This window comes from Ornithodoros turicata, unplaced genomic scaffold (assembly GCF_037126465.1).
Source record: "Ornithodoros turicata isolate Travis unplaced genomic scaffold, ASM3712646v1 Chromosome67, whole genome shotgun sequence".
NCBI classification, from domain to species: domain Eukaryota; kingdom Metazoa; phylum Arthropoda; class Arachnida; order Ixodida; family Argasidae; genus Ornithodoros; species Ornithodoros turicata.
This window is the reverse complement of record NW_026999388.1, coordinates 231,973-252,846: the sequence shown is the minus strand read 5'-3', so window position 1 is coordinate 252,846 and position 20,874 is coordinate 231,973. Positions and strand designations below refer to the sequence as shown.

Sequence of the window (20,874 nt, the reverse complement as noted above, 5' to 3'; positions counted from 1 at the left end):
GCACACATACACCGTCACACACGGCACATGTTGGACTAGTTCAACGAGAACCCGCTTGGTTCGCAGCGAGCGCATAGCGCCGGAGCTCAGGAGCTTGGCTTCAAAACAGGGGCATCGCGCATTCCATGTATTGAATATGGCGGTAAGCACACCAGTCTTTCTAGCCCACCATACTTGGCCTTCGGGAGAGGAAAATCAGTTGCGCTGCGCATGCGCTAGAAGTGATGTCACGTGTCTCCCTTTGCCGCCGCCGTGCCGTCTGCTCGCTTCGCGTGCGCATGCGCTAGCACACAGCGGTTTGTTTGCTTGAGGATGAGATTTGTAGTTTGTGGTAGCGGTGAAGCAACTTTGCCAAATATTCCGTTCAAGTTCCTCGCTGGATGTCCCGCTCGTCCGTCGATGTTCAACAGGTGAGGGAACGTTTCAGCAACGCCTGCGAGTGTCATGCTCGCGGTTCAAAAGGTGAGGGCGTCTGTACAAAATTGTAAAATGGGCCGCTCTGTTACTACAGATGCAGCAAGTGTCAGTCCACTTTTTCTCAGCTGCACCTTCTCAGTCCAGGCAGCAGCAGCACCAGGTGAATGTAGGTACACAGCTTCCAAGTGAGTTAAGACGCACGAGTGCAATTCTGAAGCTGTTAAGTACGTCTCATGCTACACACCATTCGCGTTCAACGCTCTTATTTCGCATGTGTTGTAGCAAATAATTCAGTGGCATAAACCGGCAGACTGGTGCGTAATGTACACCCATAGTGCCAAGTTGCACTGATTCTGGTGACGTGTTCGTAAAATCTGTGTAATCGGACTGTCTAATTGTCACCTGTTCTATCTTAACACCGAAGTCGCGGTATATGAGCACGAAACATCGTGGTTTCGGCAGTTATCAGTAATCTTTCGTTGTGCTTAATGGGTCCTATTACTTTGTATTTGTGTTTCTACTCAGAATTATCATACTGTATTCTTAACTGGAGCAACAAAATTACCAAACACATGAGGAATGTGTTGAAACTGAGGACATTGCTTATTTTTACTGATTTCAGATTTTCAGGCATGAGAAGAAATGCAGGATGCAGCCAAGAGTCATTTTACTAAAGGCACAGGGGTAAAAAGATTGAAAGATGGAGGTTTAAAGTGTTATATTTGTAACTGATCGGGTGCTTTTACAGAGAAGAACATCAAAGGAAAAAGGTCCATAAAATCATAAGGTTCCGTCAGGCATGGGGCAACCTGCATTGATGATTTGTCTGCATTGTTCCAGACTGGCAAGGTTCCAGGACACAACGGGACATTCCTCAGGGGCCCCCTACCATCTCGCTCATGATCAGAGCTGACAATTAAGGCATAATGGTATCAAATTTCCAAAGATTCTCTAAGAAGTGGCATGCATTTCAGAATTTGTATGAGTACAACACAACAGCGTGTACAGCCCGAGACAAAAGTTCACGGCACTACGCCTTTCTTCATCGGAGCGGTCCCCTGCCAGCTACCAGCAAAAGATCGAATAAGAAACGGGTCTATCTCTCAGTATGTGCATCCACTCATGTTTGATGCTAGGGTGTCACTCCAATGGAGAAATGTGACACCATGGTGGTCCGTAAAGATTTGTACCAAGCTGTACATCGTACAACCCCGACAACTAACAAACACTGCTCGGTAAGGTCAGTGTTCCAATTTGAGATTTTGCTGCCTATTTCTTCCCAAAAGGCTGCTCTTGCAAAAATGCTTAAGCAAGTCATTTGGGTGAACTCCGGTGTACCAAGACAAGTTCAGAACAAATAATTTATAGTTAGACTTTGAAGGCAGTAGTCAACATAAGTAAGTTTTACCTCTGAGATGATTGCCCATTCAAGGCAACAACAAACTCGTAGGTTCGCCAAATCATCTAAACTTCCTCGGCCTGTTTCAGCTTGTTTCTGTCCACAAGGAGTGGTGACATGAACTATCATTCATCGAGCATTTGTCAGGAGATTGTTATAGGAATCAGTCAGACAGATGTGCTTCAGATTCTTTCTTTTTTCAGGTTTTTATTGTTATTCCATGACAGTATACACTGATACTGATAGTGGGCAAGCCCTGTTGAACAGTCCAAGACACAGTCAGTGCAAATGTCTACACAATTTGAGGGGAACAGAAATACCAAGAACGCATGACAAGTATAAGAAACAAATAGCAAAGATATTGCACAGCAGATAAATGCAAATCATCAAAAAGTAATTGCATGTCACCCTATGTATCAGCAGAAAAGTCCTGTTTGATGGTGTTTTTGAAGGATGCCAGATTATTGTTGGGACGAATGCGTACACCAGTGTTTCTCAAACTGTGGGTCATGAGCTGTTGAAAGATTCATTGTTTCATGCCCAACCAGAGGGTAAAGCTCAATTCATGTTCAAAGCATTAATGGACTGTCATGTGTTGTCACATGACAGTGTTGCATTCATGAGTAAATGATGTAGATGTGAAGGTCCTTAAACATGAATTCAACAGAAATCCTCTGGCTGGGTGTATTTCCTGCTGCTTGGCACACTCTTGGAATCTGGTTGAAAACTGCCCTGCTACTATGGCTTTTGTTCACACCATCTGTGCATCAATATTCAAACAGATTGGGACAAACGTTTATGGAGGACCAGGGTGTTGCATTTCTTCATGGGAGTGACACTCTAGCAGCAAACAGGAGTGGCCACACACACTGAGAGGTGGACAGAACAGCCAGTCACCTGTTTCTTATTTGATATCTTCCTGCTAGCCAGCAGGGGGCTGCTCCGATGAGGTGCAAGGCAACAGGCTCATTGATATAGTGTCCAGCTGGAATTTGTGGTATTTTGGAACGATGTATTGCTAACGAGACCAGTAAAAATATCCAAAACTGGACCTGGACTGCGTGTTTGGCTCACTGAGATTACCGAGGAGCTACGTTTCCTTGAGGTGTGAAACAAAGCTTGATAAAATGAATCAACCAAGTTGTGTGATCTAACTGGCCAATACTGAGTAGATTTACAATATAGATTTGCAATATCTTGAGGACTTTTGCTCTCTTGTAACAAATGCTAAATAAATGCAATCAAGCATACATTGGAACTCATTTGCTGAGGCAAGACACATGAACATACAAACATATGTGATTGTGCTAGTTATTTTCACGCACATAGTATGATCTTCTGAATTCCCAGTAGCTGTTCGAACATCCAGTTCTAGAACTGTTGTTCTTATTTGCATTTCTGCAGTGGTTGGCTTTCACATAGCTGCACCCGTTTTAACTCCTTGCATCTTTGTTTGGCATTTTTGTTCCGTAGTATCACAGCAGGTTTAGCATTGCATAGCCAAGATTGTACCTTTACTAGTGCATCTGGGAGGTCCCCATAGAACCCCCCATAATATTTTCTGGCTACCGCACGGATAGCCAACACTAGCATGAGACAAAGTAGAAGCCAACTTGAATATACAAGGCGTACTGGTGTGCATGAAGAATTTTAAAATGATTGAGCATTGTATGCGAATTACATTATCAAAATGTTGATGAGAGTCATGTACCCCGGCCACCATATTTTTGATGATAACGAAAGACTGCAATTGAGCTGGTGTGATGCCAATATATTTTTCCTTTAATCTAATTAAATAATTATGCATTATATATAGTCATGAAGAGTTTGCTGATGGATGTTGGAAGGGTGTACATTTCCTTAGATAAATCATTCACAAGAATACACACAGCGGCTTTGAGCTCACCAAGGTTTTATGCAATGCCAACTGATGTTAGTATTTTCATGGTAAAAAGCATCTGTTGCAGCTTAAGAAAACAATACCATCAGTCAGGGGCAGTTGTCTCCTTATATTGCAAGAGAGTACTGAGTACTGGCGAGATATAAACACACGGAATAAAACAAACTGCCTAGTGCAGTGAGTGGAAAGTTTATTCCACTTCTTATTGGCAGAATATTAACACAATTTTTTCTACAACATTTCTCAGGTCAGAGCACTTTATAGGATATACAAATTGCCAATTATGTGTGTTATGTGTATGTATATCACCACACTTAAATGTATTTACCTGCTGTAATATACCCCACACCAAGCTAAAAATGGGGCATATTGTCTTCAGTTGAAAAGTCAATGCAGGAGAGCATGCATGGCTGTAAAGTGTTTCACCTGAACCATTACCCAAAATGTATGAAGTGGCAGTACACAACTATCACATAGAATGACCCATCTGTGGTGCTATGTGTAGAATCTATGCACACTTTTCTTTTGATGTTAACATTGCCTTGAGCTTGAGGGAAAGCACAGGACGAACACAAACACACGAACCAGCAATGAAGCTTTAATACACAAAGTGAAGGAGAGACGGGTAAAAAGAAAGTGTACACTTCGGCATTAACATCAAGTCAACACCAGCTAGCTTTCCTGCTCCTCCTGTGTTCATCACACTTTTGTTGGTGCCCAAATGCCTTAACAGCTGTTTTTGCATGCCTGTCATGAGAACTAGCAAGAAATCCTCATCTTGCAACAAGTCAGTATTTCCTCGTTGAAAGACAGTAGGATCATCCTTCTTGCCTTTGTGTGTGAGGGAAAGCACTGGACTGTTTGTTTGGGCTCTGATAGAACTGACCAACAAGGCAACACTGGTTTGATTGTCGTCGTGTTTCCTCTCACTGTAACATATATTATAGTCCCTCATGGTGATGTACAGGTACTGCCTTGTAGTGAGGTGAATTGGATCCTTTGAAACGTGCCATCCAGCACACCCCGAATACTGAGCTGCATAGTACGCTGAGTGCAATGCCGTCACGTTTCCCTAACATAAACAAATAGTTTCTTGAAGGTAAAAAAGGACATTCCAGTACAATATAGTGTTTTACAAGTGCCTGTACGCCCGCAGCACATCGTTGCCATCGCGGCTTCTCCCGCACCTGTTTTTTTTTTTTCTTTTTTTAAGGAGTAGCAAGCTGGCACTTGCCTGGCTGACATCTCCTTTTGTGTGAATAAACATATACCCCCCTGCATGGGCTGCCTCTATTACATCTTCCTCTGTTTTTGTAAGTGGGGTGTAGGACAGCCCCAAAATCATGTGCATAATAGGAAGCTTGGAAGACAAACGAGACCTTGCCAGTTTGGAACATTGCAGACATATCAGCAAGGCAGGTGTCCCCACGCCTGACGGAACCTTGCGATTTGATGGACCTTTTCCTTTGATGTGTCCTCTCTATAAAAGTACCCAATCAGTTACAAATATAATAACACTTTAAACCTCCATCTTTCAATCGTTTTACCCCTGTGCCTTTAGTAAAATGACTCTTGGCTGCATCCTGCATTTCTTCTCTCCATGCCTGAAAATCTGAAATCAGTAAAAATAAGCAATGTCCTCAGTTTCAACACAATCCTCACGTGTTTCGTAATTTTGTTGCTCCAGTTAAGAATAGAATGATAATTCTGAGTAAAAACGCAAATACAAAATAATAGGAATCATTAAGCACAACGAAAGATTACTGATAATTGCCGAAACCACGATATTTCTTACTCATATACCGACTTCGGCGTTAAGATAGAACAGGTGACAATTAGACAGTCCGATTACACAGATTTTACGAACACGTCACCAGAATTAGTCCAACTTGGCACTATGGGTGTACATTACGCACCAGTCTACCGGTTTATGCCACTGAATCATTTGCTACAACACATGCAAAATAAGAGCGTTGAACGCGAATGGTGTGTAGCATGAGACGTACTTACCAGCTTCAGAATTGCACTCGTGTGTCTTGGAAGTTATGTACATACACCTGGTACTGCTGCTGCCTGAACTGAGAGGGTGCAGCTGAGAAAAAGTGGACTGGCACTTGTTACATCTGTAGTAACAGAGTGGCCCATTTTACAATTTTGTACAGACGCCCTCACCTTTTGAACCGCGAGCATGAAACTCGCAGGCGTTGCTGAAACATTCCCTCACCTGTTGAACATCGACGGACGAGCGGGACATCCAGCGAGGAACTTGAACGGAATATTTGGCAAAGTTGCTTCACCGCTACCACAAACCACAAATCTCATCCTCAAGCAAACAAACCGCTGTGTGCTAGCGCATGCGCACGCGAAGCGAGCAGACGGCACGGCGGCGGCAAAGAGAAACATGTGACATCACTTCTAGCGCATGCGCAGCGCAACTGATTTTCCTCTCCCGAAGGCCAAGTCATATGACGAGCTTGCAAAAGTGTGTGATTCCCGGCTCATCCTACCTTTTTCGGGTCGTTGTATTTGGTGTTAGAGTTGCTCGCCATAACCTGAACGTTTCACCTATCATTGCGGCGTACTGTTCTTGATCTGCTGCAAAGCAACGAACCGCTACGACAGTCACTCGCCTCAGCGAGATTCTGTTTGCTGCATATCAAAGGAGCATCGGGACCTGATGATGTACTGCAAATGCTGAAGTTCAATTCTTTGAACCTTCATCTAAAGAAACAAAGTGTGCTCTCGTGTGGTTCTGACGGAAAAGCAGTTTCAACAAGGTTAGCGCATTTATTTTTCAGTTACAAGTCCACGCACTCAAAACAATACAAGTGCATTCGATCATTCTCGTAGCTGTTCTGTAACACGTATGCTTTCTTATACGTATCCCACAGAACCCTCCGCTTCAGAAACCCAGTTATACTTTATGTGACCCATCTGATGGCTCCTGACTAGGCTATGCCGCTCTGAAGCATTGAGATGGCGAAAGGTCGTGGGGGCTGCACCTCTGCTTTCGAAAGATGAATCAGTCATTCCACACTGTGCTTACTGGCTTTGCATCGAGTCTAACAAATCCGACGTGCCTGGACTGCCTTTTTCAAGGAAGTTTGAAATATAAGTATGTGTTATGTTGGTTTCACATATCCCCACCACATATTGAGTGTGTATATCGCTGTACTTTTGATGCTATAGCATATCTACGTACATTATTATTGAACACCTAGTGTGGAAAACTCGACACCAGTCACACAATGCAAACAATTATTTATGCATTTTCTTCCACTGATTGTTTTTATTATAATATTATTTTAGTATAATCGTCTGATTTTTAATAGTCACAATTTTCCCATGGTTATGGTGCACTATAGCCTGAGTTGTGTATGCTCCATTAAAATTGAATCATCATCATCATCTTTAACTGCCATTATTCAATTGAAGTGTCATGTTTCAGTTGGATACAATGATGTGGCCAGAGATAGTTCCTTTCGTTCCGGAGTTGCTCATTTCAGAAGAATAGTCACTGTGAAGTTTGTTTTCGGAAACATTAAGAGGGCTAACACCAAACGCTTTTCTTTCAGAGCATCCCTTATGCACCTGCATTTCAATTAAGATCTGTGTTACAAGAATGACAGACCACTCAACAGTGATGAACAGCAGTGATGAAAGGTGGAAGTGCTGGAACGAAGATGCGTTAATCTGTGTGAAAGGTGTTTTGTATGTGTCTGAGTCATGGCCGTAGGTCACAAGCAAATTTCTGTCCTCATAAGAGGTGTCAACTATGCTCTTTCTATCTACTAACCTGCTCCACTTTAGGGTTCCCTGTAAGCTAATTGAACACATCATATACCAGCACGTTGTTAACCACGTTGAGTCTATAAATTTTTTTTAAAAATTCCAGCATGGCTTTAGAAAAGGGTATTTAGACAAAAGTAACATAATTCGGTCACAGCATTTTAAACTGTCTTGATTTCTGGGTTCACGTAGATGCAGTATTTTTTTTTATTTTGTGAGGGCTTTTGGCACTGTGTTTTATGCTTGCTTGTTGGCCAAACTAGCCCCATCAAAATTTGATCTTGCTACCATTAACTGGATATGCAGTTTCTTGACTAACCGCAACCCTGCCAACAATTCGTGAGGAGAACCTATCATATCGCCACCATGCAGCATTCCTCGGGTTGCATATGCATCACATTTTAATCAAGTGTGAAGCAAGGCCTTTAGGTGATCGGTCTTGTATAATTACACGTCCCTCCGTTATTTAACACCACACAGTTCTTCAACCTATGACAGATAAATAAATATATTGCCAAGTAAATTGTTTACAAGGCTGATTACCCCATTTCACCACATTAACGCAAACAATTGTTAGAGTAGTGGCCCAGGGTATGAAGCTTGCCACTAATCATCATTCACACAAAGTTTGTAATGCAGAATCCTTTACTGAAAACACCGACTTAACACAACAATTGAGAACAAAGAGAGTGAACGTTTCGTCGCCTATCCGGGTGGCATCATCGCTACAACAGAGAACAGTCACAAACAACATCGACGGAGTCAAATCAGTGGTGTGCATTCCTTTCATCCAAGGTGTTGATAGGCCATTTGAAGGGAACTGTGCCCATCAGGCATTAAGACTGTGCATATAAAGTTAAGTGCACAGACTGTGACACAACCTACATTGGCAAGACAGACAAAAGACGTGGGAAAAGACTAAAAGAGCACACAAGGGACGTTCCCAAGGCTACTAATGCTATTGAAACCAGGACCAAATTAGTCTACTATTGTTGGCCTGATGAACATGTATTAAATTTTGATGGTGCGGTATCCTTTGCACATGACTAGCGATGAGGCCTTAGAAAGTGCTTAGAGTCCTGGTTTATCGGACGTGATGCATCAGCCTGTAATACAAACGGTGGCCCCCTATCGGATGTGTATGATGCCCTCTTAGATAAGTAGGCTGAGGGGCTTGTCTTTGGCCATTGTTGTACTGATGATGCCACCCAGATAGGCGGCAAAACGTTTACGCTCCGTTTTTAGTCGTTATGTTAAGCGGTGTTTGCAGTAAAGGATGCTACATTGTAAGGTCGTCACCCGGCGTTTGGAATATGTTTTCAAATAACGTTGTTGTTTTACAAAGCTCATTACATTGTAGAAATCATTCTTGTTGCCTATTGTTTAGGGGATACCATTCTTGCAGTCATGTGGAGCACTGAAGGGCCAATTTCAAAAGCAAAGGCAATCTGATTTATGTTCTTGCCAACATGGCACAGCGTACGCACAAGGTAGCTCCATTTCAGGAGCCTGAGAACACTCAAAGCAACTAGTGTGCTAGAATTAGATATTGTCTGCAGCATTACATATTTGCTTTTGCTAGGGCAACTAAGAAGGGTGGATAGAAAGACAATGACAACCTGTTTCCACAGAACAACAACAACATAGATGAATGGATGATGATGATGTGTTTCCACAGAAGACACTCCGATTCATAACAATTTCCTGCAAGAGAGCTAAGGCTTTTCCAGATTACTAGAACACAGGTACCGGATTGTAGATAACAAGAACTCATACACCAGAGCTCAGTGTTGCACACACCCTGCTTTCCATCAAAACTGTTAAAAGGCGTGACCCCCTAAACCTGCACAAAATTTCTGGAGTGTCTTCGCTGGGCACTGTCGCTATTCATCTCATAAGGTCCTCTCTATGAACCTGACTCCCTGTTCTGGGTTTCCCAACATGAATGGTCGCAACTTCTACGAGCAGTGTTGTACTTACTGAAAGCAATATGAAATGCTATGCCTTGACAGGTTATGTTGATATCCTTCTTAAGACCGTAGAGAGATGTTCCTTGCTCCCTTTCTTCCAAATCTTACTATCAGAAACAAGCCCACTTGCCACCAAGCCGATGAGTATTTCCTCACAGTCAGGGCAATCAAGGGAATCAATCACTGAGGCTCAGAAAAGCTGTTTTCTATGTGGATCTCATCCAGGACAGAGACATGAGTAGCCCCAAGAAAGCACCAGGTTTCTTTGAATTTAGATGTTCAGCTTTTAATTTCCTCCTTCCCCCTTTTTTATGTAGTACCTGATTTAGCCTTTTACGGCTTTGGAGATTGAGGATGTGGAGGTGATGTAAGAGGTGGAATTATTCTTTAGGCACAATGAGGCAAAGTGTGACAACAAACCTGAGAATGTTTATGTATTGTACACACAGAGAGGATAGGTATTACAATAGATGTTACACCTTTTTCTGGTTTTGATATTTATTTATTCATGAATATACCTCAAAGGCCCTTGCGGGCATTACATGAGGGGGTCACTTAACAAATACAGAATTTACAAGGAACATACATATTTGAAAGACAGACGCTGCTTTTCATTTGTTCATCAGTTTTGCTCAAGAAATTGTAGCAACGGTACACAATGTCACGACGAAAGAAGTGCTCATCTACCCTTCAGCAAGACTCATTAAAAAGGACACAACATACTGAACTGATGAACCATGCATCATCCTGAGAGCTATAAGTAATCCTAAATACAGATGCTGAATTAGTTTAAATGTGATAGACGAGCTGTGCGAAGAGCTGCCTCCAGTTAGGGTGTTGGGTACTTGAAGCCTGTGGCACTTTCTGTGTGGAAGACTCGCCAGATCCTGTTCACTGCACAGGCTGGGATGACGATGTTCTTGTTTTTCCCAAGCTTGTGGCAAAAACACGTTGCGAACTGGCGATATGCAGTATATCCATATCGCATACGCAGGTGTACATAAAATATAGATTATGCAAATAGGCAACCGGTCACAGTACAGGGTGTGTGTCGTGGCATTTCTACATGTACTTTGTGGGATCCCCTTCCCTAAACCCCACCGGGGTTTCCCTGCCGTTCCGTCTTACAGCTTCCCGAGAACACGGACACAACCAAGAAATGCAGCAATCCAACTTTTATTCCTTACATGCTTATCAGCAGTTCAGCTCCAGTCTCCGGCGTACACACCTCTGTCTTTTTCCCGCGCTCGCTTCTTTTTAAGCAGTTCCGGGGAGAGGGGGTCACGGCTCTCGCCCTTCCCTGCTGTACAGATACGTCGCCCCCTTGTGGCGTCCACAACTTGAAAGCAGGCGCGGATCTGGGGGGGTCCAGGGGTCCGGACCCCCCTCAATTCCAGACTTGAACATAGGGTTCAATGGACCAATCCCAGCATGCACCTGGCACTTGTCCATAGCGGACCCCCCCCCCCCTTTCAGGAAAAATCCTAGATCTGCCCCTGCTTGAAAGCGACTGCAATTTATCTGCACACGCCCTGTATATTACTACACATGCTGTATTCTTTTAGAAACTAACATTTTTTACTCTTCAGTCAATCGAAAATAAGAACACTCAATATCGCTAAAAGCCTACGCTAAAAACATAAACACAGGGCAATACACAAAGAGGTGATTTAGGACATATCACCTTGACAATTACACAGTTGCCTAATACTGCTTTTCTCCAGTTCACAGTTCTGTATTATGTCGTCTTTTATGTGGTGCGCCCTGCACTGGGGTTTTTAGCGACCTTAATGCAGGACCAAACCAATTTCGAGCGCCCAAATTTTAACATCGTTCGACAGGGCCAAATGTGACTTACTTGTGAATATGGTCGCTCATACGTTCGCGCTGCCCACGGAATTCAATATCCACCTTCAGGACAGTCGTATTGAGGCATAGAAGTTACAAATCTTCGTGGGTTGTAATGCACTCATACTGCTGTAATTCGGCTGCGCTTTCGAGCTCCTTGCAGCACAAGCATATTCGATCTCCTTCGGCAGTATGACACACCAGCCGCACCGGCACCTTAAACAGGAAGTACGCATTAAATATGAGGACACAAAATTTCAGAGAACACGTTTACATGTTTGATCACAGTGTGCGTTAAAAAGCTCATCGCTTACCTGTCTGTCGAAGACAGGCAACTGATCCTGTTTGCTTCATCTGTGACCGATGTTCGTAGAGCGTTGACTTCGGCTCGCATTTGCGGCATCGGCGACGTTTCGAAAGCGAGGCTTCCGAACTGTTCAGCACACAGAATTTCCTTCTCCATCGCAGAAAGGTCAGAAAAAAGTTTCGGGCTCGAAGTCTCCGCATTCCTTGCTTCGACGTCCATATTGAAGATCGCTTTCCGGATGCCGCCGCTCTCACAAACTAACAGCAGAGCTTCCGGTCCGGGCGGCCAATGAAACATGAACCTCATGTTTTCGTCACGCACACGGAAATTGGCGGATATCCCCTACAAAGAGGCTAGATTTCGGCGCCGATTGCGTGAGTTGAGGAGGAAAAGCCAAGCGGGTTTTCAGCTCCCCATTTGGCAAACTTTGCCTCCGCGCACAGCCAAAATATTTCGCGTGTAGCTTGGAGGCATATTATACCTTCGTAATAGATGCAACCGAAAGATTTGCTGAACTTCTGGTCAGAGTCCCTTTAAGCGACGTGAAGCTCAGTGAAGTGCACCACCGACGCACCAGGCGCACCAGTCACCATACTATCGATAGTCCGAAAAGCTATCGCGATACTATCGATATTCCGGTTCACTCGATAGTTGGACAATCGATAGTCAAAAAGTATCGATAGTATCGAATGTTTCGATAGTATCGCCCATCACTACGATGGAGGAACGCAGCTGGCAACGAGGTGGGTACTACGTAAGCGCAACCCGTAGCCCGAAACCGCGAACGTGGCAGTGTGAACCAGCCTTAAGAGCTCGGCATGCCCGTTGCCCGCACGGGGCGTGCGAACGCAGTGAGGTCGCCTTCTGTCCACTCTTGGGTAGTTCTGCTTTAAATTGGGAAATTGACAATTTTTAACTTTCATGAAAAAAATATATGTTAGATAGCATCTCGATTGATGACAAATGCAACAATTTCGAGCTCCATCCGATGAACCGTTTCCGATATGGAGAGGCGGAAGGAAGCGGCGGCGAATGTTGGTTCGAATTTTTTCCCAACTTTGACCTCATAGCAACGCGCTTCTTATTTTGACCACATCCTTCAAATTTGGCTGATAAAAACTATGGGTTCAAGACAGCACGCGGAAAAAGTCCCGTGACTCCTACTTTAAAGGGGCGCTACGAAAAAATTCTCGAACACAGCACTTCGGGCATAAAATATACGAATTCGAACTTTTATTGTTCCTGGGCGAGTACACGCATTCCCTTGAAGGTAGATTCATTAGAACCGCTAACTCATTCTCTATCGAATGGTATAGACATCATTTATATAACTCCTGTGGTAGAGCGAGTAGGCGGCTGTAAGTAGAAGCAACTCGCCAAATTGCTCCCCCCCAACCGCCCCCAAAAACGTCAGTTTATACATTGAATTTCTCTCTCCCCCCTCCCCCACTACGCGCTCCGACAAAGAAACCGCCCCCCCCCCAAACCGAGCGTCTGGATCCGCCCCTGACACAGGCTGATACGTGGTGACTGATAGTCTGGTACACGCCGAGCAGGCGTAACCGAAACTGTCTTCCTAAACTAAAAAAATGTCCTAAAATATGAATAAAATTTCGGCCAGCGGATTGATAGGTTGGCCCTTTATATCCTCGTCAATCAGACGAAATTTATTGCTCTTTGTGCCACGTCACGCTGTTATTTAAGCGTTGTTTAGTGAACACGTGCGGTATTAGTAATTTGTAGATACGGTTATCGGTCTAGTAATGCTACTGCAGGAATTTTGTCTCCCGGATTTGTCAAAAGATTCAATAAATCCAGATTTAAAAGTGTATTTGATTTAGGTCCGGAAAAACAAATCCGGATTTAAAAGGATTTGATTTAACGTGTCAAAATTAAATCCGGACTTGATTTGCCTTCAGAAAAAAATGCGGATTTGCGCATTTTGCGCGATTTGCGCAAGCCGATGTGAGCGGCCAAATCCGCAACACTGGTAGAAAGAAGGTTGAGGTGATGTGAGGAAAATACTTCAGAAAGAAGGTTGAGGTGAGGAAAATTTTTCAGAAAAATTCAGTGAGGTGAGGAAAAATCGCGAGGGCATTTGATCACAGCAGGGTCGTAGCCCAAGAGCCAAGTCGCTGCTGTGGATAGACGTTATACATGCCGGAACCGTCTGATCATGGTCTCTCTCAGGGTACGAAGCATATGCCCGTGTAGAGGATGATGGTCTTCCTCCACATGAGTCCTGACCGGCGATGATGGAAGGTCCCAGCGGGCAGATGGTCGTGGCCTTCAAAGAAGCTAGTAGCTTCGTTTCGGACGTCTTGGCAGTTGGACTTCTACGGCATCTTCGTAGTCATCGGCAGCAAAATGAGCTCAGCATACACGACACGAATGCTGTATCTAATAGCCGAGTGCTTGAACAAGCCTCGACTCCAACGAGTGGAGGAAAGTGGGGCTGCTCCACTCGAAGAGCGTTTCATGAACCCGCTTCATCCGCCAAGGCGCTCTTCGAGAAACCGTCCTCGAATAAAGCTGTAATCTCGTCCCCAGCCGTCTTTCGGGACCACTCGAAAAACACACTTATGGCATGAAAAATAAATGTAATTCTTTACTTTATTTCGACCAACGTGCATTACATATACAAACACAAAGGTCTGCAAGTGTTTGAAGAAGGGTGCAGGTGTTTCGAACAGGAAAATAGACTGATAGGTTTCCTAGTTTTCTGGTCTGGCAATTACAACCACAACGGCAGCAGCTAGTTTAATGGCATGGTCACCTCGTATCAAATAATATGAAGGATGATGTCACTGCTTGTCACTCTTCTATTATGTTAGAATATGTGGCGTGAATGACTGTTTGTTAGCGGATGGGTACGTTTACCCAACGCCTTGAGGGTAGCTATAAACAATCAAACAAACAAAACAGATTTTACAACAACATCCCGAGCAAAGAATCGGGGAGACCATTCTTGGGGAGTCACCGCGAGCATGTCGTACGAACTGGCCCTCAATCGCGCTCTGCCTAAACGGTGGAGCCTGTTATACCACCCAACAAATGGAATTCGTACTATTGGAACAACAACTGCAAAAAAAGACAAAAGAAAACGAGAGAAAAAAAAAACATGAATGGAAGATTTGTTGAGCCGTTTCGGTGATAGCTGGAGCAGGGGTTGGGCCAGCTTGATACAGTATAAAGATTACGGAAAAACATTGAGGAGGCAGATCAGATGTTTATTTTTTTTAGATGTCCAGTCAATGCACTGTTTCTTTTTTTGCACCACTTTTTGCGTGAAAACATCCTTCAAACACACCTTTTTGTGCTAAATAGCGCGACAGAAGGAAAATCTATTACACCTTGTCTTGAAAAGTGTGCTTGCGAGAAGGTGTGGGATTTTTTCCACAACGCGGCACACCGTCGTTTCTGACACATTCACAATGCCTCCCGTGGCAGTTCGAAAAGTCCTAACGCCATAAAATCACATGACGACGGGCAGCTGTAGCACAGGAGGTAGAGGCAGCCCACGATTGCACACATTTTCCTCCACTGGCAATGTATCCAAAAGGCTTCGTACGGTTTTCTTCATGAAGCGGTACCGTATACCATATGAGGAACTCGTGATCATCAAAATGGTCAAAAGGAGTTTGATGGCCCCTTATTGAACGTTGTCGCTCAGTGGTAATGTTGTCAGCACCCAGTTAAAGGCCATCGTGGCACAAAACGCAGTCGATGGACGCAGCGAACGACCTGCCTTCCGCCATGACACCAGCCAAACTCGAGTTGAGGAGCGTTCTCGAGGTAGCACCGATGTTACCTCGAGATTTTCGAGGAATGCACGGAGGAATTCCTCCACTCGAGGAGCGTTTCGAGTCAAGGTCGATTTATGAAGCGCAAAACCGGCCTCGAGGAGCAGCTCGAGTCGAGTTTCGAGTCGAGGCTCGTTCAAGAATACGGCGGTAATTTTCGCGCACTCTCCTGTACAATCTTGTGGTAGAAAACGCCCGTCGTCGAAGATGAACGAAGATGATTCTTGCATCCCCGAACACCAAAACTACACCAGGCATATGTAGCTCTCTTGAATACGTGACACAGTAGCCACAGACTTCCACCACTAGCCATTCACTTCCATTTTCTGCTTCGCGCTACCAACGTGACCACCCACGACGTAGACAATAAACGCGATAACATAGACGCTCTTGCAGATGACGCGGCAGATCGTAGCTCTTAGCGGCGAAGTAGCTGAATGCTTTATTAACGTAGAAACTATGGAAGTGAGCGTCATTTTTAAAATGGCGTTTAGCTGTAAGATAATGTGCGTCAACTTGGTTCTCTACAAAATTAACTCTCACGTGGCAAGGGTTGACCAATCTCTGGGAGGCCTGGACCCGAAATCGAAGTTGCTCTTTGTCGCCGTTCGTTGGCAGGTGTGCACCGTCCATGTTCTGGCAATCTTCAAAATATTTATACGTAAAAAATATGCCGAACTGTGTTATCAAACAATGTTGTCGTGCACGATAGCTGGCAATATTCTTCACTTTACAGTCCCTTTAAAGGTGTAGAGAACAGAGCCTTGCGCGTGCTCTGTAGGTCACCTGCGCTCATCATTCTCTCGCAGGTGTTCATTTTTTTTTTATTGCAGAGGACGTCGCAGCCAAAAAAAAGAGAAAGAAAATTGGGGGATCACTTCCATGCTCCTCCCCTGGTGGCTGCTCGCCCGGTCCCCTAGCAGGAGCACTCAATGAATGATACACACGGCAGGTATATTTCGCGCTGACCCGAAACTTCCCTTCGTGCGTGATGGAGTTTCCGGACTTACAGAACTCAAACAGCAACAGCAGTGCTCAATTCCAAAACTACTGCGGAGAAGAATATTCAACGTCGAGGAGGGAAAATACAGGAGCGCGGTCAACGACGACAGTGGGAAACTACGCACGAGGCCAGTAGCATGGTGTTCAAGGTCGAAACCCAAACGACAGAAGAAAATCCTTGATCCCCTACCGTACACGATACAAGTAAAGGAAAAACCGAGACAAAATATCGGTTTACTCACCGAATAGAGTGAGCCATAAATCGCATAGCGACGATAAGCATAGGCCCCGTTTCATGCACAGGGTCAAGCGGAGTGTCATGAGGCTCTTTTTTCGTTTTTTTTAAAGAGTTCATTCGCGTGAAAATTCCGATTTGTTGTACATCCCTCATAACTTTCATCTTGAGAGAACATGAGAGAACTCATGTTCTGAGGCTGGAACAGCACAGAAAGGACAAATACGTACAAAGCCTCAAATTGCCATCTTTCAACGTTCATCTTGACTGTCAGCAGAGTAGACTTATCGGAGGAGGCCTGGCCCTTCACTTTAAATTTCCAGGAGGGTGGGGGCGAGGGCTGACGACCCCAAGTTCCCACACAAACGGTGACACTAGTTAGATGTTTGGTTATCTTTTGTGGAGGTAATTTTCCCGCAGATCGAAACGTTGTTGACGTGAGCTAACGCTGTGTGGAAAGGTTAGGAAACATGCTGTGTCAATCGGAAGAGGCGAATGCAGCCAGTAAAGATGTAATTTGACACTTTAATGTGCAGATGAGATCAACTGCCCTCCGAGTAGATAACGCTGAAGAGGGGGACGCGTCTCGAAGATACATTGGAATGAGTAAATGCCATTTGCTATTAACATTGAGAAGCAGCGGGCTATTCCAGTGCCCGATAAGTGGATTTAGCTTTTTTCTATCCACGGTATAAGGCTTCCGTAGCGATCAGAAATTGTAACAACGCGTTCCTTCTGGAAGCAATTAATATGCAACCAGCATAAATGCAAAACTTGATGCGGAAGTGCGACTTGGTGACTAACTAAGTGTCTCAAATAAAGATGGGGACTTAAATGTTGAGTGCATCACACTCACTAGAAAGCTTTTAAACCGTTATGGGGCCTGATTGACTCTTGTAATAGAGACAATTAATGGGGCTGAAAGCGATGCGCCCTCGTTCGTATCGAGCAACACAATGTCATGAACATACCACAAAACATTACACATGTCATCTCGTAGTTTTCGGTGTCCTACATCATTTCGTTTACTAATATTCAATATCAAGTTAAATCACTCTCTACGATGTGATTCAACCATCATCTCGAAATAAAGTTGTTTTTCTCTTCGATGTATGCAAAAACAAAGGTCGTCATTTCCGCCCATGCATGAATATCATCCAGCATAAAAGAAAGAAGAGGAAGTACATCCTCAGCGTTCTGGACTCTGACGATGGAAGAGGGCTGACTCAAAATTATCCAAGTGGAGTCACCCTGTCTTACAATGGGGGAGCCACAGAGAACGGTACGTTTGTTTGCCTCTTGGGTTATGTTAATTCGTTTCACGTAAGACGACCGCGAACTCAAGTCACTTTGCCCATCACTCTCGGTATCATTCCTTGTCAAGGCAGTGGCAATTCTAGACTTCTACATGAATGTCACACGCGAAAGAAAGGTAGTGAACTTGACTAATCCTGCTAACGCTAGTCCCACTGTGTAGTCTACTGTGCTAGTCCCACTGTGTGAAGCTGGTGGAAAAGAATCTGTTCTTGATGTGTAGACCCCGTAGGTGATACCCCGTTGTGAAACGTGAGTGAGCTGAAATCGGATGTAGTTCCGTATCGGGACCACTGGCTTAAAAAAAAAAAAAAGAATAAAAACAAAAATCAAACGCTTTTACGTGAAAGAGGATCTAATTAGTAACGAAATTAAACAGGAATGACCCTCGTATATTGTGTGAAACGTAATTTTTATCGCCCGTTTCTTGAAGCCGATCCGCCATCTTTACTGAGGACCCTCTAACCCGAGACACAGTTTCGACGTCCGCACCACTTAGTGCGTGCCTGGGGGTCTGTCTGTAGAACCTAACCTCACTAAACTGAGTTGATTTAGCCCAATTCAACGACCCTACATCTTGCAAGATGGCAAGTCCGTTGGGCTTAGCATTCCTATGTTTGTCCTGCGCTAAAAGTGAATCAGAGGGGTTGTTGAAATGCATATAAAAACTTGTAGTCCACATAATTTTATAATTCTTACATTTTTACATTCAGTATATGACCTTCCACGCAATATTTACCTTCCCAACGCTTTCACTAACTTTTAAAAACGAGTGGTCCCGATACGGAACTACCCACCCCTGAAATCTTAGGTTTGTTTGAGAATTATAAACTGAGTTATGTGTCGAAAGGATCGAAATGCCCGTGTGACAGGGGTATAAGCCATTCCACCTAGATTAACCCTGGTTGATTCAACCTATATTAATATTGACGCGGAGTTTAATAGCGTTTAGCGATACATCTCCAATTTGTTTGCGAATTTCAGAGGTTGCGGTACGAAAGCGCCTCAACATTTATCTTAAAACCGAAGAATCGATTGGAATGTTCGTCGCCTCCTCCCCGCCCGACGTCTCCTGCTGTTACTAACATTGCTACCCGCAGAGTATCGACTGTACAACAGCCGCAGTCGACTGCTACGTACGAAGAGTTCCACCCTGCAAGCGGTAACCAGCCCACATCGGGACTGACACAAACGCTGTCCGGACCCAATGTTGTCCACGGGAGTAGCTCTAGTGAGCAAATCAACATCAATATCAACGATAAAGGCAGATCACGGAAACGCTACAAGGACGGTGACCGAAGGCCACGACGGAGATCATCCAACTCGAGGAAAGCGACCAGAAATCGTGATGCCGAAGACAACAATGGCAGCCAGTTGACGTCGACTACTACTGACGAGCAAAAAACCGAGTCTGACAGAGTGATATTCAAACGAGGCAATATTGTCATAACGAGGGAAAAGAAGAAACCTCCACCATCACCCCCACCACCTCCACCACCACCTCCACCTCCTCCTGCTCCAACGGGTTTTACGGGTTTCCTTGCAGCTATTTTGGCGGCATTACCGAAGCAGCAGCCACCACCCCCGCCTCCGCCGCCGCCACCTATTATCATCAGGTTACCACCGTACCCTGTACCACCACCACCACCACCTCCTCCTCCTCCTGCTGTCCTAAACCTCTCGTCCTCTTCGTCGTCATCTGAAGGAGAAACTCAGCTGCAACCTCAGTATGAAGTGCGCCCTCTCGACCCCAAACAGATCGGGTCTCTGTGCAGACAAGTAGACTTGAGGTCAATGGTGCAGCAAGAGATGGATACACAAAGCGTGCAAAGGTCGTCAATGGAAAAACGGCTCGAGAGAAGAGTGAAGAGGCGTTTGAGGATGGCAATGCTGGCAGACGATGCTGAGGAAGAAGAGGAAGACGTAATATAGATCTGGAAATAAACGCACACGATTATAACACGTTTCATGTTTGTAATGTGCTGCTCCATACTAGGTGACAGTATTTAAGGTAAGGTTGTATAGGTGGTGTGCATATACGTCACGCGGCCCAGGACGCATACTAACCCCCCCTGTCCCCCACTCCTTCCTGCTATCCTCTCTCCGTCTGTCCACATCTGTACGTCGCTCATAGCCACAGTTGCTTCGCGGCGCTAACACCCAATAAAAAAAAAATATATACGTCACGACGCAATGTATTGTGGGAAGGCGCCGCCATAGTGGTGATCCATGATTAGTGCCTTGTTTGTGTTTCCTGCTTCTCCCGTATCGGCTGCAAATCTTGATCTGACGGAGTACTGCGGCTGTAGTCGATATGGGTTTCTGTACAGTCGTGAATTGCTCCAGTAGAAGCAGCCGACAGAAGACCGGTTCAGTCGAGAAGGTGCGCTTTTTTAGGATCCCAAAGGTCGTAGAAAAGGAAGGAAAGGCAGCAGAGATTCTAAGCGCGGACAGACGTAGGCTGTGGCTCGCTCGCATCAAGCGGTCGGATTTGACCAAAAAGAAGATAAAAAACGCAAGAGTATGCAGTCTACACTTCGTGCAAGGTAAGACATCAGTAGTATTGATTAATACGGTATAATAACCGTTACGTACAACGACATCCTTTTTCTAATCCAAGATGGCCGATTCTAAGCCAACACAATCCACTTGTAATCCAAGTACGAGCCAAATCCAAAGCCATCTGATTGGCCGCCATTAGCCCCGCCCACTTCACGTTGATTGGCCACCGCGCCCCCAACTGATCTTTGAATGGCTGACCGTAGATCCGCTCCTTTATGCTAATTAGTTGGCTTGGCTCCGCCCAGTTCAAACTGAGCGGCCCGTGCTAAGCCTTGACTGATCATTGATTGGTTGACTGTAGCTCCGCCCCCCTTATGCTAATTACTCG

General features: G+C 44.7%; 1 protein-coding gene and 2 long non-coding RNA genes across 3 annotated transcripts; all 3 read left to right on the top strand.

Moving 5' to 3' along the window:
• The first annotated feature begins 1,047 nt into the window (after window positions 1–1,047).
• Window positions 1,048–2,867, top strand: LOC135374500 (uncharacterized). Its single transcript, XR_010416926.1, has 2 exons — window positions 1,048–1,101; window positions 1,166–2,867. It is a non-coding gene; the product is annotated as an uncharacterized LOC135374500 (long non-coding RNA).
• Window positions 2,868–6,372: 3,505 nt separating this feature from the next.
• LOC135374499 (uncharacterized) lies at window positions 6,373–8,466 on the top strand. The gene is made up of 3 exons (XR_010416925.1): window positions 6,373–6,493; window positions 6,608–6,831; window positions 7,292–8,466. It is a non-coding gene; the product is annotated as an uncharacterized LOC135374499 (long non-coding RNA).
• A 9,366-nt stretch (window positions 8,467–17,832) lies between these two features.
• Window positions 17,833–19,951, top strand: LOC135374498 (actin-binding protein WASF2-like). The gene is made up of 2 exons (XM_064607461.1): window positions 17,833–17,952; window positions 18,969–19,951. The coding sequence occupies exons 1-2, from the start codon at window positions 17,932–17,934 to the stop codon at window positions 19,914–19,916; spliced, it is 969 nt and encodes a 322-aa protein (XP_064463531.1). The 5' UTR covers window positions 17,833–17,931; the 3' UTR covers window positions 19,917–19,951.
• The last annotated feature ends 923 nt before the right edge of the window (window positions 19,952–20,874 follow it).